Genomic DNA, 18,578 nt, shown 5'->3' with positions numbered 1-18,578 from the left:
ATCGAAACTCTGGCAGTTTTCTACACTAACTTTTCAGATGCTACCTGTTTACCCTACTCAGGAAAAGCCAATGAGCAATGCTAGATTAATTTACTGCTTCTTGCCACTCTGGGTACAAATGAATCTTTTGCCTCCTATCAGCCTTCACATCTCATTGAAGACCCCAGAGTGAGATTGATAAGGATTCACTCTGTGTGAAGGTAACCTCTACAGTGATTGTGGCATCGGCTTTCTGGTCCCCATACTACATTCAAGAAGTATACCAGGTCTAAAACTCAATGCATCACCCTTTCTTATCCTTTCAGCTACATTTGTCTGCCCTCATTGGGGCCACATGTTCAGCTGAGTTTGAGTATCAATTGGACAACTTTAACAGCTCTAGCTCATTCACTAGTGCCTTTGGGGCGGTGGAAGTATTGGGGGGAAGGGGCAGGTGGTAGTATTGGGGCGGCAGACGTATGCGATATGGCCGTTGGGGTGAGGGGCTGGGAGCGGTGATGAGTAGAAATCCGCTCTCAAGTCCTGGGAAGAAGTTGTCCTGTCATATTTGATGTGAAATGGTACTTTATGGACTGTGTTGCCAGGAGCGCTGAAGATAGATGGAGAATTTCTAGGCTGCTAGCCACACACCTCAAAAGTTAAACATGCCTGTCTATTAGAAGTACAAACCCCTAAAAGTTAACATTTTAAAAACTTAAATCCTAATCAAGAACAGAAATATCAGCAAAGCTGTTGTCAAAAGGACGGTTCTGATGGTAGTTTCATAGATTACACACTATGGCATTTTAGATGAAATGTAGAATAAGATCATCTTAAAACAGTCTAAATAATAGCATAAACAGCAGATATCCCCCATTCGCCTTTTTCGAGGGAGTACTTCGCTGAGGCAAGTCAAAAGCAGATGCCTTGGGTATGCAAATATAGTTTTGTAATACTGTGTAAATCTCTTAAGTAATACAAAGGGAAGATAATGAGAAAGAGGTAATTGTGTATTAGGTGGTTATATGGATTAAGATTTTGGGGAAATTCAGTGATGATAATAAGAATTTGAAGAAAGCGTAAATAGGCCCAACGTATAAACCGGAAATAGACTTCTACACTTCTTGAAAGTTGAGAAATACTCAAACTGTCCTAACTTCTGAAAACACAATTAAAACATCTTGAGGATAGACTAGTTTTCCGAAAAAGCCTACTTCAATATGCAAGCTTTTAATTAGCTTCTGCTTTCTAAATCATTTAGGTCAGTGTGTTACATAATTACATTGACAGAACATTTATAGAGTAGGCTGTCTGGTCTTTATGTCCTGTAATGAATTGTGAAACTATCGGCCCAACTCACATTGGTCTCTGGATAGGCAGTGTCTCGAACATCCAGCTTGTTCAGTGGTAGAAATGTCACTTCCCCTGGTAGATTCATTTTATTAAACTCCATTAAAATCTTGGTGCTGACATCATCAGATTCTACAATATGATAGAATAGCCTATGAGAAAAAGCAGAAATGTAAGGTTTTATTTTAACATGAAGCTAATTATTCATAAAATGGCAAATTATTCATGAATAGCAAATTAATGTAAGAAAAAACGTGCCTATTGTAATACAAGTTGTCAGTATGCTTGTAAAATTCAAAAACACTGCACATATCGACATACGACCAAGATTGAATAAAGATTTTTTTCATCAAGTAACCAATCGACTTTCAAAAAAAATCATCTAAAGGAAACATTCTGATTCTATTTTTTGGAAAGGAGAACTGTGCTGATAACGTATTTAATATTCACTTTAAAAAAAGATAAAGGCAAAAATGGAATTTACATGACTATCATTGAGGAAGAACTATGCAGCTTGCACCAGAAGAAAGTTATGTCTCGGTTCATTTGACAAGTGGGTTAGATCACCATCTACCACACTACATCTATTGACTTCACCGGCAGGTGACTAATGAATTTAACAAGAACCATGATGAGCAGAGAAATATAACAAGTAAATAACGTTTTGTTTTCAATCAAGGAATAGCATGCTCTTTTACAAATCAGGGAGGCAGCAAAAGTCACAAGAGTAGAAAAAAATACGTATGGCACAAGGCTATCAGTTAGGTGTTTGAACAAGCATTTGCAATGCAATAGGTCTCACATTAGGAAAGTTTGAGCTAGTGGTCTTCTAAAAGGCCATTTTTTTTATTTATGTGTTGGTTTTGAAAATAACTAAATTAATAGCTTTGTCATTTACAATGCCAATACTTTTAACTTTTGCAAATGTGACATCTATAGCATTTGTAATGCAACATGTTTTGTATTTACGTGACTTAGATGTATTGATATTACAAATAACAATGGCTTTTATTTTTTTTTAAATAATTAATACTTAAATAAAAGTTATTGTAATTTATAATGGCAATAGCTTAAACTTCAGTAAATAACTTTTGTGAAGATTATGTTCAGTGTATTTTATTGTGGCGAAAATCCAAGAACAGAAGTGAAATATTAACATATTTTTGTGACATTTGTAATAAAGCTTGACACATCGAGAGAACATATTTGAACCAGTTGTTGTTGAATAGTTGCACAGATTGATGTTGTGGTGGCGACGAGTGATGCTGTGGCGTTCAGTGATGCTGTAGTAGCGCATAGTGATGTTGTGGTGCCCCTGAGTGATGTTGTGGTGCCCCTGGGTGATGTTGTGGTGCCCCTGGGTGATGTTGTGGTGCCCCTGAGTGATGCTGTGGTGGTGCAATTGATAGAGTGAGGGCGATAGATAGATAGATAGATAGATAGATAGATAGATAGATAGATAGATAGATAGATAGATAGATAGATAGATAGATAGATAGATACATAGAGTGAGGGAGATAGATAGAGTGAGGGAGATAGATAGAGTGAGGGCGATAGATAGATAGATAGAGTGAGGGCGATAGATAGATAGATAGATAGATAGATAGATAGATAGATAGATAGATAGAGTGAGGGCGATAGATAGATAGAGTGAGGGCGATAGACAGACAGACAGACAGACAGACAGACAGACAGACAGACAGATAGATAGAGTGAGGGCGACAGATAGAGTGAGGGCGACAGATAGATAGAGTGAGGGCAATAGATAGATAGAGAGAGGGCGATAGATAGAGTGAGGGAGGGCGATAGAGTGAGGGAGATAGATAGATAGATAGAGTGAGGGCGACAGATAGATGGAGTGAGGGCGACAGATAGATAGAGTGAGGGCGACAGATAGATAGAGTGAGGGCGACAGATAGATAGAGTGAGGGCGACAGATAGATAGAGTGAGGGCGACAGATAGATAGAGTGAGGGCGACAGATAGATGTGTGTGGTTGTGTGTGTGATTGTGTGTGTGTGTGTGGTGTGTGTGTGTGGTTGTGTGTGTGTAGTTGTGTGTGTGTAGTTGTGTGTGTGTAGTTGTGTGTGTGTAGTTGTGTGTGTGTAGTTGTGTGTGTGTAGTTGTGTGTGTGTGGTTGTGTGTGTGTGGTTGTGTGTGTGTGGTTGTGTGTGTGGTTGTGTATGTGGTTGTGTGTGTGGTTGTGTGTGTGGTTGTGTATGTGGTTGTGTGTGTGGTTGTGTGTGTGGTTTGGTGTGATTGTGTGTATGGGGTTGTGTGTGTATGGTTGTGTGTGCGATTGTGTGTGTGGTGTAGTTGTGTGTGTTCATGTGGTTGTGTGTGGTTGTATGTGTGTGTGTGCGTGGTTGTATGTATGTGTGTGTGCAGTTAGAGAAGGATGCATGTGGAAGAGAGCAGCAGATCAGCACAGCAGAAGAGAACAGGGAGTTAAAGAAGGAGGCGGGTGAAAGAGAGCAGCAGATCAGCACAGAAGAAGAGAACAGGGAGTTATAGAAAGAGGTGGGTGGAAGAGCAGCAGATCAGCACAGAAGAAGAGAACAGGGAGTTATAGAAAGAGGTGGGTGGAAGAGCAGCAGATCAGCACGGGAGAAGAAAACAGGGAGTTAGAGAAGGGGGCGGGGTGGAAGAGAGCAGCAGATCAGCACGGGAGAAGAGAACAGGGAGTTAAAGAAGGAGGCGGGTGGAAGAGAGCAGCAGATCAGCACGGGAGAAGAGAAGAGAACAGGGAGTTAGAGAAGGAGGTGGGTAGAAGAGAGGGAGGGCGATAGAGGGAAGGAGGGCGATAGATAGATAGAGTGAGGGCTATAGAGTGAGTGAGGGCGATAGAGTGAGTGAGGGCGATAGAGTGAGTGAGGGCGGTAGAGTAAGTGAGGGCGGTAGAGTAAGGGCAGTAGAGTGAGGGCAGTAGAGTGAGGGCAGTAGAGTGAGGGCAGTAGAGTGAGGGCAGTAAAGTGAGGGCAGTAAAGTGAGGGCGTGAGGGTGGTAGAGTGAGGGCGTGAGGGCAGTAGAGTGAGGGCGTGAGGGCAGTAGAGTGGTAGAGTGAGGGCGATAGAGTGTGGGCGTGTGGGTGGTAGAGTGAGGGCAGTAGAGTGAGGGCGGTAGAGTGGTAGAGTGAGGGCAGCAGAGTGAGGGCGGTAGAGTGGTAGAGAGGGCGGTAGAGTGAGGGCAGTAGAGTGAGGGCAGTAAAGTGAGGGCAGTAAAGTGAGGGCGTGAGGGCGGTAGAGTGAGGGGTTGAGGGCAGTAGAGTGGTAGAGTGAGGGCGGTAGAGTGAGGGCGGTAGAGTGGTAGAGTGAGGGTAGCAGAGTGAGGGTGGTAGAGTGAGGGCAGTAAAGTGAGGGCGGTAGAGTGAGGGGGTGAGGGCAGTAGAGTGGTAGAGTGAGGGCACTAGAGTGAGAGCGTTAGGGCAGTAGAGTGGTAGAGTGAGGGCATGAGGGCGGTAGAGTGGTAGAGTGAGGGCAGCAGAGTGAGGGCGGTAGAGTGGTAGAGTGAGGGCGGTAGAGTGAGGGCGGTAGAGTGGTAGAGTGAAGGCGGTGGAGTGAGGGTGGTAAAGTGAGGGCGGTAGAGTGAGGGCGGTAGAGTGAGGGCGGTAGAGCGAGGGCGGTAGAGCGAGGGCGGTAGAGCGAGGGCGGTAGAGCGAGGGTAGTAGAGTGATAGAGTGAGGGCGGCAGAGTGGTAGAGTGAGGGCGGTAGAGTGGCAGAGTGAGGGCGGTAGAGTGAGGGCGTGAGGGTGGTAGAGTTAGGGCGGTAGAGTGAGGGCGGTAGAGTGAGTGCGGTAGAGTGAAGGCGTGAGGACGGTAGAGTGAGGGTGGTAGAGTGAGGGCGTGAGGGCAGTAGATTGAGGGCAGTAGATTGAGGGCGGTAGAGTGAGGGCGTGAGGGCATTAGAGTGGTAGAGTCAGGGCGGTAGAGTGAGGGAGTGAGGGCGGTAGAGTGAGGGAGTGAGGGCGGTAGAGTGGTAGAGTGAGGGCGGTAGAGTGGTAGAGTGAGGGCGGTAGAGTGAGGGCGGTAGAGTGAGGGCGGTAGAGTGAGTGCGGTAGAGTGAGGGCAGTAGAGTGAGGGCAGTAGAGTGATGGCGGTAGAGTGGTAGAGTGAGTGCGGTAAAGTGAAGGCGTGAGGGCGGTAGAGTGAGGGCGTGAGGGCATAAAAGTGAGGGCGTGAGGGCAGTAGAGTGGTAGAGTGAGGGCAGTAGAGTGAGGGCGAGTGGGTGGCAGAGTTAGGGCGGTACAGTGAGGGCAGTAGAGTGGTAGAGTGATAGTGGTAGAGTGATGGCGGCAGAGTGAGGGCGTGAGGGCGTTAGAGTGGTAGAGTGAGGGCGGTAGAGTGAGGGCGGTAGAGTGAGGACGGTAGAGTGGTAGAGTGAGGGCGGTAGAGTGAGGGCGGTAGAGTGAGTGCAAGCATCAGAACAAACTCGAATTGCAAAAAAAACCTGGTGGTTGCCGAATAATCAGCGGTGGTTTTGCTGCCCTTCTATGGACTCTGGAGGTGGGGGTTTGTGGTGGGCGGTCTGCTTGTTCTGCCTTGCGAGTGCTTGACGCTGTAGACCTGAATTTGGAGTTACCTCTAAAACAGATATACCTTCTACAAATCAAAATATGTTGGCGGGAGCAGGGTGCATTTGGGGTTTCTGGAGGCAAAGGGGTGTGGGGATGACACGATCTGTAATTTATGACTGTCTGCGAGCATCATACAAATCTATCCACAAACATACATAAAATTGTATTTGTGTGGAGCTTGGAAAAGAGAAATTACACTAAAGTGTCTGATGCGCAGCACTTTGAGCTGAAAAATGAGTGAAGCCGCTCCAGATTCAAAGCAACCCGGCTTCTACCAAAAAGTATAATATTGAAAGATAAAAAAATGGAACGAGGAATCCTGTCTTAGGTACAAATGTTGAATATCGTCTAAATGAGGCGCGAATATTTGAAGATATGTTCTTCTCGGCGTTGTGTGACTATCTTTAAGTTTCTTTTTTAACTTTCACAACAGCTCCGGGGTCTTCCCCACCTGTCATACAACAGGTTTGTCTTCTTGTTATTATAAATATGATTTATCATATTCCTTCGTCCCTTCAGTTCACAGCAGCAGCCTGTTGGATTTGCTGCTCACTTGCCAGTCACCCAGCACACACTCTGCTCTTCAGGCGAGCTGCAGTTGTAAATATGTAACTACAAACTGCAAGGGGCGCCCATAAAAATTCTAAGGAATACTAATTTAGGGCATCAAACCCCCCTCTTTGGTGCTGGCACTCGGAGACAGGCTGGCTGGGAGGCCGGCGTGTGAAGGGCAGGCTGCAGCTGCTTGAAGGTGTTCGAGGCCAGACAGATCCTTATCTGATGCTTATCCGCCGTGTGCGGCTTCAAGGTGGCTCCTGGGCGCACCAGAGGGCCACCGGTTGCCGGAGAGGGCTGCAGATGACAGATTACTGCTCACAAATGGCTGCCTCGTCGGCGCTGTCCAGCGATAATTTATCTGTGCGGACTGTGGGTCCAAAAGCAATACGTGACCATGTCAGACGGATGGATAGAAAACCGGGGGCACGCACCCACAAACCAGCCTGCCAAGGCACATGCGCGCTCATAGGTATACGCGCACTGAAACAGCCATGCTCAAGGGTGCATACGCTCTAAAGTAGTCTTGCAGTCTGGCTCACACATACACGCACACCAAGAAACACAAACATAGACTGATGAGTAAGAACATAGGCAAGCACGCACAAAAACACGCAGGCAGAAAAATGGACAGGAGCAGATAAAGACGCAAACATCCAGAAGCACACTGCACAGCCAGGCTCACTATGCCCGATGTGAGGTACCAGTATGGCTCACTTTACCACAACCAAGGGTTAAACAGGCTCCCCACCGTAACCACCGCTGTAAATGTGTTCTCATCGCATGTACACCGGTGCACGTGAGGTTTTTGCCACAATGTACCGGAGCTGCAGTATAAGGTTATTAAAATGTGATTGTCCAGAATAAACCGACAGTGCGATTCCCTATCTCATGCTGCCTATACCCAGGTCTCTCTGTGTGTCAGGGTCACGAAATGTGCCCCTTCATAGGTGGTTTGTAACAGTCCCTGTGAAGTGATCACACAGGCCCTCTTTACTGCTTGCCTCTGCGTGCGTGCTTAGGTAAGTGTGCATCAGTGACTGGTGCGTGCTTTACTCACGCAGCTCCATTGTCTCTGCAGTGAAATACGTGCGGCATTACACCGTCTGCAGGCGCACGCACTTTCCTTTTGGTACTTTGTTTAAAGGTGGAACTGTGGCATGGGAGAGTAGTCACTTGTGCAGATGAGGTGGTTGTAACGCAGTATATGTGATTCTGTTGGCGAGTGTGGGCAAGGCCTTGAGTAAATGACTAGGAAAGCAGGCGAGATAAGCCTGTTAATGTCAGCGCCCTGGATGGAAAGCGCATGCAGCAGAGGCCTGAACGGAGCCTTGGAAGTGTCGGTTAGAGTTGCATCAGGAAAGCTAAACCAGCAGGTGGATGCGCGTTCGCGATCACATGCACTTGTGGAAATCCGCCGGCTGGATTAGCTTTCCTGATGCAACCCTAAAATTCTCCCCTATCCATTCCTGCGGATTGGGATAGGCTCGACCTAAAACAAACATTTGCAATGCAATAGGTCTCGCATTAGGAAAGTTTGAGCTATTGGTCTTGTAAATGACACATTTGTTATTTATGTGTTGGTTTTGAAAATAGCGAAATGAATAGTTTTGTCATTTACAATGCCAATACTTTTATCTTTTGCAAATCTGACACCTATAGCATTTGTAATGCAACATGTTTTGTATTTACGTGACTTAGATGTATTGATATTACAAATAACAATGGCTTTTAATTCCTTTAAATACATAATATTTAAATAAAAGTTATTGTAATTTATAATGGCAATAGCTTAAACTTTTGTGAAGATTATGTTCAGTGTATTTTTTGTGACGAAAATCCAAGAACAGAAGGGAAATACTAACATCTTTTTGTGACATTTGTAATAAAGCTTGAAACATTGAGAGAACATATTCGAACCAGTTGTTGTTGAATGGTTGCACAGATTGATACTGTGGTGGCGCATAGTGATGCTGTGGTGATGCCATAGCTAGAGTGAGGGCGATAGATAGCTAGAGTGAGGGCGATAGATAGCTAGAGTGAGGGCGATAGATAGCCAGAGTGAGGGCGATAGAGTGCGAGGGCCATAGAGTGCGAGGGCCATAGAGTGCGAGGGCCATAGAGAGCGAGGGCCATAGAGAGCGAGGGCCATAGAGAGCGAGGGCGAGTGAGAGCGAGGGCGATAGAGAGCAAGGGCGAGTGAGAGCGAGGGCGAGCGAGGGCGATAGAGTCAGGTCAAAGAGGTGCATACTTTTATACTTTTGAATGCCCTTCATGAGGGGCAGTCCTTAAAATCGACCTACATTGTTAATTAATTTTTCTTCTTATCCCACTCAAGACACTTCAATAGAGTGTATCTCCGAGATAAACAGAGCTGCTAATTAACTATGTACTGTCAAGTGTTTGGAATGGATCGTATCATCCAAAACAACATGAATCTGGCCTGAGTACCCCATTGGTAAATGTGGGCAAGTTATTTATTTTGGATGGTCAGAGTAGAACACCGGCAGCTCCGTGGGATTGTACAAAAACATTTCAACACCACGAACGAAAGAGGTTGGTTAAGAGCGATGTTTGAAGCTCAGTATAGTGCAAAATGAAAATGTGGTAACAGAATATGTAAAGCAACCACTAACACTATCTGCTAAAGGCACAACCCACGGAGGCTGGAGAACATGAGCTACCAGCAACGAAATAACATTAGTTGAAAAAGTAGCAAAAGTACGATTAGAAAAAGGGGTCGGACACTAGTATTTTACAAAAAAGTAAACAATTGTGACAAATAGCGATCCAACAGTCTTTTTCACCACTATTCAAATGCCACACTGCACCAGTACGGATGTGTTATCTAGGAACCCGATCAATATTATGACCTTATGCCCCTATACGGCTATAATCAATACATATCCCTATAATGGCATAATAATCAGAAGCCATATTTTCAGTAAATCGCCTCTGCAGTCCATGACACAGCAGAAGCTATTTTCTCAGATTCCTAGAGAGCACACCGAGTTCTTACGACACACCAAACCACCAGCAACCTGGGAAAGCCCCACTTGCTTTGTTTTGATTTGTAATAGAACTCCTGCGAGTCCTGTAAGAACGACCAGTTCTTAGTGACATCTTTATTGACGTCTTATGTCCAACACCTACGTCAAACTCGGCACCTTTCAGGTATAAATATACCAACGTTGCCTTAAGCAAACACACGGTGGTGGTGAATACTGGAACAGAACAGCTGTCCCCTTGCAGAGAGCCCAGCAGATGCGAGAAGCCCACGGACGCTGCCCCTCCTCTTTGACGCGCTGAGAAAGACGCTGTCTTTTCTCCTGCCGAGAAAATCCAGCTCCGGCGTTTCCAGCCTACCCTTGCGGGTGACTGGGATATCGGGTCCTGAGAGGAGATACCAGACCTCCTACATTCTATTCCAGAGGTACAGTGCTGACTAAACCCTTAGAGAGAATTCTTGAATCATACTCTTGGCAAAACCAACTTAACTTAAACTGCTACTTACTTACTCCCTCCCACGTATTAGGCTTAGGTCAGGTACACCGGGGTAGGCGTAGTTAGAAGCACCAGTTGAGGTCGTTAGCCAATGTATATATGAATGTATATATTGTATATATTTTATTCATCTTAACAACCTTATGGCTAAGAAACCATATCAATGCTTTTACAGTATTATTTCGTAATACTCCTTTTACTGTACGCACTTTTCATTATAACAAGTCTTGCAATTGTGGCAATTCATTTCTCTTGCATGAGAAGAAAGACTGCTCAATAAATAATATCTTTTATTGAAAACGCCCGTCTCTCTATTCTCTGCACCCTGGTGACATTAAATCTGCACAACTGACTGAGTGAAATAGCTGTCTATTGTTTCACACAACTCTAGAGATTGACTCTTATTCTGAGGAGCAAAGTTGTCATGTTTATGCGGTTGTCGGAAGCTGAATCCCTTCTAGTCTGAGCCAGGGAAGCTGATCACTTCCTATTCAGTCAAGAAAGTTTCCAGTGACCTCTGAGCTAGCTGGCGCAAACCTAAATTAAGTCTAACATAGTCAGTAGAGACCTAGAAGACCTCAGTCCTACGTCTACACTGCTGTTTATGTTATTCCAATGCGCAGGGCCTATAGGGAAAATAGGAACTACACTACAGTACGTCTATATCGAAGTGCAACTGTTAACTTTGACAGAAGTGGAGCAGTGCTTGCTCCGTCGAACAAGTCGGTGGGTGTAGGAAAACCTTTAATCTGAGTGGAGAGAAGAGTTCCCCGGAGTCCTTGCAAACCCGTCAGGGTTGCAGAGAGGAAGTAAACGGAGGAAAGCAACAAAAAAAGTGTTAGAAGGCCTATGATTGGAGCATTGTGAATGTAGCAACAAATTCACGGGCACCATTTAGAATTCAGATGTACTTATTAGTTGCGGTGCTCGCGCTCGTTCCGCTGTTAAAACTGTTCTCTTTAAATTTGGCCGGTTCAGTAGTGCCAGGTTGGGGACAGCGGGGTTTAGCTAGTGCTGCAGATAATGTGAGTTGGTCACAGGTAGAATTACGACAGTGTTTTGGACAGGTGTGAAAGGCTGGTTTCTGTATAGGAAGAAGGCAGGGAGGGAGAGCAGCTCTGAGTAGAGACCCGGGCGATGAGAGTGAGCCATGGTTTAATCCAGTAACGATCGTAAAAAAAAAAAGTCTTCGGAGAGGGGGGAGTGGGAGGAGAAGTAGCGGCAAATGGTGACCTGCAGCTTGGGAGGCATTCCATTGAAGTCTGGTGCTGCGTTGGCGCGGGGGAGGGGGAGCAGGCATATGTGTAGGTTAAGAGCGATGTTTAAAGCTCAGTATAGTGCAAAATGAAAATGCGGTAACAGAATATGTAAAGCAACCACAAACACTGTCTGCTAAAGGCACAACCCACAGAGGCTGGAGAACATGAGCTAGCAGCAACGAAATTACATTAGTTGAAAAAGTAGCAAAAGTATTAAGTTTAATTAGAAAAGGGGGTCGTACACTAGTATTTTACAAAAAAGTAAACAATTGTGACAAATAGCGATCCAACAGTCTTTTTCACCACTATTCAAATGTCACGCTGCACCAGTACGTCTATGTCAAAGTGCAACTGTTAACTTTGACAGAAGTGGAGCAGTGCTTGCTTCGCCGAACAAGTCGGGGTGTAGGAAGACCTTTAATCTGAGTGGAGAGAAGAGTTCCCCGGAGTCCTTGCACACCAGTCAGGGTTGCAGAGAGGAAATAAACGGAGGCAAAAAGAAACTAGTATTGCGCTTTGTGTGTTAATTAACCAGTGGGTGTGTTTGCATACTTGGGTGTGGTGATGGGTGAGTGAGTAAATTGCTGCTGGTGTGTTTGTCGTACTGTGTGCGCATAAGTTTGTGCTGCTGGTAATGTGTGTGGGGGAGGGGGATGGGCATAGAAGCGAGGGGCGCGACCACTTTCTCCAGCAGATAACTGGAAGTCGTTCAGGGAAAGATTTGCTTACAAACCCAGACAGGGAGATCGTATTTTGGGGGACATTAAACAATACATGGGATCCTCCCCCTGACTTGTTCCGGAAGACAGTGAGAGATGGGTAAATCGGCAGATGTACTGAGAAATGCCAGCCAGTGTTATTTATGGAGAAATCACAAGGAACCGTCAGGCAGTCTCAGATCCACTGCAACCAACCCAAGGCAAAGAAATGTCCGTCTGTGACAGGTCTGGAACAATCATGTCGTGTAAAGTAACATCGAGCAGTGCCGAGTTCAGACACCACCACCCCGGGAGCTTTGCAAAGATGCCCTCAAGCTTCAATAGTGCATTTTGGTTCCCTGAACGGCGGAGAGAGAAGTGACCCATGTACGGTTATAAAAAACAAGTCTTCTTTAAAAACAAGCTGCCTGTGAGAGGGAGGCTGATGATGTGCTGACGGGCAGAAATGAGAAGCGGCCGTGAAGCATGGGGCAGGGCAGCGGAACCCTTCGATGTAGCTCACGGCCTGGCGGCCGTGAAAGTGCAAGCAATTAGGGGGGAGGAGAAGTGAGACCAGCGCGCACTGCGCATGCTGGGGAAGCCTGAGGGAGGGAGGCTGATGGCTTTGATGTGTTTTGAGGTGCCTTGCTTTATTTGCACTCATTTGTACATAACCCTACATTAAAAACAAATGTGCCTCCAGAACTATTTGAAAAGTGCTCTCTGTTGAGATGTGGATAAAACCGTCTAAACCCTGGACTGGCACAGACTTAGAATGTCTGATAAGCTTGTGACCTCAGAATTATTCCAAGTTACAAAATTGCATTTCCCTCAAATGAATAAGAATGACGATTATTTAAATTACAAAATAGCTTTAAATTGTTCTCTGTATGAAAGAGAGCAGTTGTTGAACGTGTTGTTGTGGCTGTTTATATAAACACATCATTTGTTCTTTTTAATGAGCATCTTGAAAACGAGTCTAAGGTGCTTAAAACCAAGGGGAAAAGATATTGGACAGAAAGAAATTGCGTGAAAAAAAGAAAATGTCAGTATTTCGATGTTTGAGGCTACCTATCGCACCGGGGATTTCTTAATTTTTGCCTTTATTGGTCTATTTCCTGAAACCGAACACAAAAAACTGCTATAATAAAAATTAAAAAAACACATCATTATGAGAAAAAAACGAAATAGGTATGGTGAACGATTTCTTCTTTAAAACGAGACAAAAAGATGGATTTGTATTAAAAACGCGCTCAGTACGCCCTGGTGCATTGAATTCAGGCTGTGTGAACAACGCGTCTCCAATCGCTTTCTTTTCTCTCGTTTGAAATTTTAATACGATTCAATTATACGAAAAATTTCCCCTATTGCGTGGGACAATTTTTTTTTTTTTTTAAACGACATTCTAATTTCGGGCAATCCATCAAGTATTAATGTAGCCAACCGAGGGCATTATATATTTTTTTTATATTAATTAGCATTTTAATGACTTGCGCTCTTCTCGATGCTGTGATGCTGATGGGAAGTATGTAAAATTAAGGCATTTGGAAGCGGACACTGCGGTGAGTGGCAGGTCGGAATACAGCAGAATTCAGTGTTTGCTGGTCCCACCTAAAAACCAGCTCGGTTTGAAGATTTGTCTATGAGGGTGGGAGGAGCAGCTCAAGTTAACTATTGTGAATTATCCATACTTGGTACACACCCCCTCCTATCCGAAATGTACACCCATCAAGCGCAATATTTGAATGAAAACGGGAGACAACTTTCTGGATGAGACATTCTCGAAATCTAAAAATCGGGGCTGTTGTAGAAATAGAATTGTCAGTCCCTCGTGCACGTGTGCACACAAGCTGGAAATATGGGCGTCGATGCCTCGTGCACCTTTACACACGCACATAAGCTAGAAATATGAGCGTCGATCCCTGGTGCACGTTTGCACACGCACAGGAGCTAGAAATATGAGCGTCGATCCCTGGTACACGTTAGCACGCGCACGGAAGCCCAGCTTGATGTCTGAAGCAATGTGCTGGTCTTATTGGTGGGTCTGTGGAAAGGTCTGTAGATGAAACAGTGTGTGCATGTCCTTATATATATGAGCATCTAACTGTACATGCCGCGGCTGCTAATGGGTATGTGTTTGCTACTCGGGAAAAGCACGCGAAGGCGTCTGCCACAGATCACACGTTTCTAAGTAGCCGTCACTTTCAGGATACGTCGATGTTTTTGTATGCCCGGAGGGGTATTGTTCTAGAGAAAGTAAGCGTCAATAAATTTAACACACTTATAGAACATTAAATTCAGGCGACAGCAACATTCGCTGTTTACAGCACTTAGAACCGGCAAAAGTGCGGTATGAAGCGCTACAGAAAACAAGCTGCCTGTGGGAGGGAGGCTGAAGATGTGATGACGGGCAGAAATGAGAAGCGGCCGTGAAGCAGGGGGCGGGGCAGCGGAACCCTTTGATGTAGCTCAGATTACAAGCAATTAGGGGGGAGGAGAAGTGAGGCCAGCGCGCACTGCGCACGCTGGGGAAGCCTGTGGGAGGGAGGCTGATGGCTTTGATGTGGAGAGCATCAGGAAAGCTAAACCAGTAGGCGGATGGGAGCGCGTTCACAAGACCACATGCAATTGTGGAAATCCGCCGGCTGGTTTAGCTTTCCTGATGCAACACTAAAATTCTCCCCTATCCATTCCTGCAGAATGGGATAGGCTCGACCTAAAAAGGCAGGATCAACAGATGAATTTGTTCTTCAGTCAGAATCGGAACAGTAATGTCTGAACTGATCTCCAATACAATCATTATGAGACCCTGTCCTAAGATAGCGGTTATAGCTGTTTTTCTTCTAGCTGGATAGGTTGTTTACCCAGAAGGTAATTACGTGATGGAAATGCACAGCAATATTTACCTTGCTCTAAATAGAAGTCTGATAACTTACACGAACACCAGAATATTTCTGGGTTTCCTAACCATTTGGTGTGATTAAGAAACTGCTTACCTTAGTAATATTCTTTCAAATGGCTATGCATTTTCCCTCATATTTCTCATCTTATGCCATTCTCAGTGCTTAGGTTAGATCCAGAACATATTTCAGCAACTCCTCATTCCCTGCACCAGCTGCAGTGCAAAAGGCAAGGGCCAAAGGAAAGGTTTTAACTAATCACATATTCCACAGCAAGCAGTAGAAACAGGTGTTTCCTTCCAACCACACTAAGAAAATATAACACTTGATCCTAGTTCACTACAAGGGAAACCTTATTAAAATCATATGCTCTGAGAAGTCCTGCTCAAACATGGAATCTCACAAAATAGACCCTTTTCTATTTAAAAGCTAATTTGATATCAGAAATTCTAATTGTGGCAACCTGTTAGAAAGCTATACAGACCAAATTCAGCTTTTATTTTTTAGAAATAAGCTAATAACACTTTAGGATGATTGTGGAACAGATCCTTGCCATAATTTGATTCCGTGAGAGCAAGCCAGAATTGGACAATTGGTCTGTGGGACCATACATAATGATGATCTTTCATGGTGCTTAACGGCCTTAGCTTTTCCAGTTCTGTAGCTTCATGGTGAAAGCAGGTCTATCTGTTGCAACTGAAATTGGGCATACTGTTTGGAAGAATCTTGGCTCTTTTTTGAACTTACTAATATACTTCTGGGAAGATAATATCCTCTCAGACATAACCTTGAAGCAGTCCAAAGTATTGGACAAAAACACACGTCGGGTGAATAATTTGCTACTTGTCATTACTGAGCTACATCATCTGCTATTTATCATTAATGGAACAACTGCATTGACTGTGTGACTGTATCAAGAAGAAGTTAAAAAAAACACCTACCAGAGCACATGAAGTCTGGACCTTGTTGTTGAAGGAACGTATAAAGACTTAAAATTGTTTTGCATACTTGCTATGCTTACATAAAATAGGGTGTCCGTTTTGGAAATTGATTTGTTCATTTGTACAAAGAGTGCTCCACTATCAACTATCAAAATAGCTCAGGCTAGGGTCAACGGTTATGTCTGAGATCCTGCTGAGACACATCCTGGAAACAGATGTTATAATAGTGTGTGAGCACCAAAACTATAATGATTACTTGGCCTTAAGGATGGGGCTGTGTTACAGTCACACCACCATTGCCTTATCTTGTTTTTGAGTAAATACCAAAATGGGACCTGCAAAAGGTGGACTTGCGACAAAAAGTCCTGCAGGACTAAGTGAGCGAAGATACCTTCCCATCGGATCTGGCTGTCAAGGCAGTAGTGCTTCATGAACATATGCATCAATGACTGTGCCGCAGCATGGCAGATGTCAAGAATAGGAATCTCTTGCGTCAATGGTGTCTAGGAAACATTGGCCCTGGAGGAACAGCCTCTCTGGCCCACGGGGGACTGCTTTTTGGCAAGTGCCCTGCACATCTTAACACAGAAGACTAGCCACTTGTTAGGTTCACTCTTTTGCACCGCCCTGCCAGTCTACGCATAGAGAAGCTAACACAGAGCTCATTGTTTATCCTGTAATCATTCATCTGGTTGATGTAAAGTTCAACATCCTCTTTGGATCAAGGTGACTGATCCTCTCTTCCTATTAAGAGAAATGAGGCAGACCGCATTCAGGCAGGGCAATCCATCGACCACCATTAAAGGGCGTCATGGCCTTAGGGAGTAAAGCCACCTGGGTCCTCACAAACTTGTCCGGAAAGAAGGTAGTGAAAGATATTTGCACTGACAATGCCTGCAGTTTACTTAAAGCATGCTGACAAGCAGGCGATAAGGAAGAATGATTTCAGCATCAAGAGCATCAAGGAGCAGCTGTGAATATGACTGAAGGGTGTACACATACAGAATGCCAAGATGAGGTTAAGGTCTCACTGGGGCATCTTAAATGGTTTGGGAAGAAACTTGTCAAAACGTTAATGAAACATATCACAATCAAGGACAGTTAGTCTGGGAAACACGGAAAGGCACGATATGTAACCTTTCACTGTCACCACAGCAAGGCCTTGCTGGGATAAGGAGTCAATGTCTCTGGCACCACACCAGACAATGAAGATTTACCAGCACCCATAGTAGATGACTTTGTGAAAGGGCATCTTGCAGACCATCTTGGTCTGCATTTAGCTGTCACCATTCACATTCCCTTCACAGAGGTGTAAGTTGTGGAGTTTTAGATACAGGAATGCAGGACATGTGCCTTGCTGCTGAGACAGGAGGTTCTACAAAAACGGAAGACTGACTGGATGGAAAATACGGAGGCTCAGAAGATCTGGATACCACTCGCTCGTGGCCCAGTCCAAGGCAATCAAGACGACTTGAGCTTTCTTGATCTTCTCTAGAACCCGAAGTACTGGTGGGAAGGCATATAGGAGTCCTTGCTTCATTCCAGCCGACATGCGTCTCCTAACCAGTACCTTGGAGGAAACTCCAGAGAGCAAAATAGCTGAGACTGTGCTCTTGATGGTGGCGAATAGATTTTGGCAAGGCTCACCCTATCAGCAAAGACGCCCTGTACCGTCTAGGGATAGAGAATCCACTGCGATCTACCAAACGACTCCTGCTCAGTTTGTTGCTCTGACGTTCAGGGACCCTGCCATGTGGTTGTCAAACAGGAAGCTGTTCTATTGTTCCAGTCTCAAAAGCATCCTGGCACAGGGCCAGGACTCCACCCTGCTTGCTGCAGTACCAGACCCTTACCAGATTACCCTTATTCGTGTCAGGAAAGTTTCAGGCACAGGCGCATCACCCGATACACCTGGCCTAGAAGATCGGTATGGAGCCGGCTATCCACTGGAGACGAGAGGTCTTTGATGTACACCTCTCCAAGATGATGACTACCTCTCCCAGCCCGAAGCGATGATCCATCACAAAAGTGAAATTCTGGGGAAAGGAGAACGCATGCTTATAACAGCACCACTGCAGATCCTGAACAATATTCCTGGATACCTTGCTGGTGTTAGAAAGGCACATCGGATGCTGAGTCCACTGGGATTTGAGGTTTCATTAGAGGGCTCACATGTGCCAACTGATATTGTGCATGAGGAGAGTGCATTAAATCAAGAAGCCTAAGAGCCATCCTCACGAGATACAGGACTAATGCCAAAAAACCAGACCATACACTGGGCTTTCCTGGACTAGCTGCAGAAGAGGAAAGGCAGACTGCCACTGTGCCCAGAATGGCCCCACGAATGGAAGTCTTTGTGCGGGGCACAGGTAGAACTGTGTCTCGTAAATGGCGAAGCCCAGCAATATCAATAATTCGGCCATGGTGGCCAAGCAAGATGGCATGCTTGACGCGGAGCCCCGGCTCCTGCCAACCCAGAAAGAACCTACATTATCCTGTGTACACTCATCCGAAATTCGTGCCAGATGACAGGGACTGTAATAGAAGGTGGGCACATCTCATCTGGGACTGGGAACAGGCTGGGAGAGGGCGCGTCTCCAGTGATGCATAATACCAAAGGAGGAGCGTCCCCGGTGGCAGGTGAAGGAGAGCGCCTATAATAACTTTCATGTGCGGTCGATGAGTGGGGCCTTCGCATGGGTGGAGAGCAATCTGTAAAAGGAAGGAATCCAAGGCAGCTGCAATGGAATGATGTGCCTCGGCTGGCGAGCAGCCTGAAGGAGCCTGGGTTGGATTAAATGCGAAGTAGTAGGAGTGCAA

General features: G+C 45.3%; 1 protein-coding gene across 1 annotated transcript in view; it reads right to left on the bottom strand.

The window, feature by feature from the left end:
• SMC3 (structural maintenance of chromosomes 3) overlaps nt 1-18,578 on the bottom strand; it is an 889,895-nt gene that overhangs the window by 419,412 nt on the left and 451,905 nt on the right. Inside the window, exon 17 of the mRNA XM_086922774.1 lies at nt 1,340-1,481. Within this exon, the coding sequence (XP_086778900.1) occupies nt 1,340-1,481 (142 nt within the window). The remainder of the gene's footprint in view (nt 1-1,339; nt 1,482-18,578) is intronic.

Source organism: Lissotriton vulgaris, chromosome 5, assembly GCF_964263255.1.
Source record: "Lissotriton vulgaris chromosome 5, aLisVul1.2, whole genome shotgun sequence".
Classification (NCBI taxonomy): domain Eukaryota; kingdom Metazoa; phylum Chordata; class Amphibia; order Caudata; family Salamandridae; genus Lissotriton; species Lissotriton vulgaris.
This window is presented reverse-complemented; position numbering and strand designations above follow the sequence as displayed.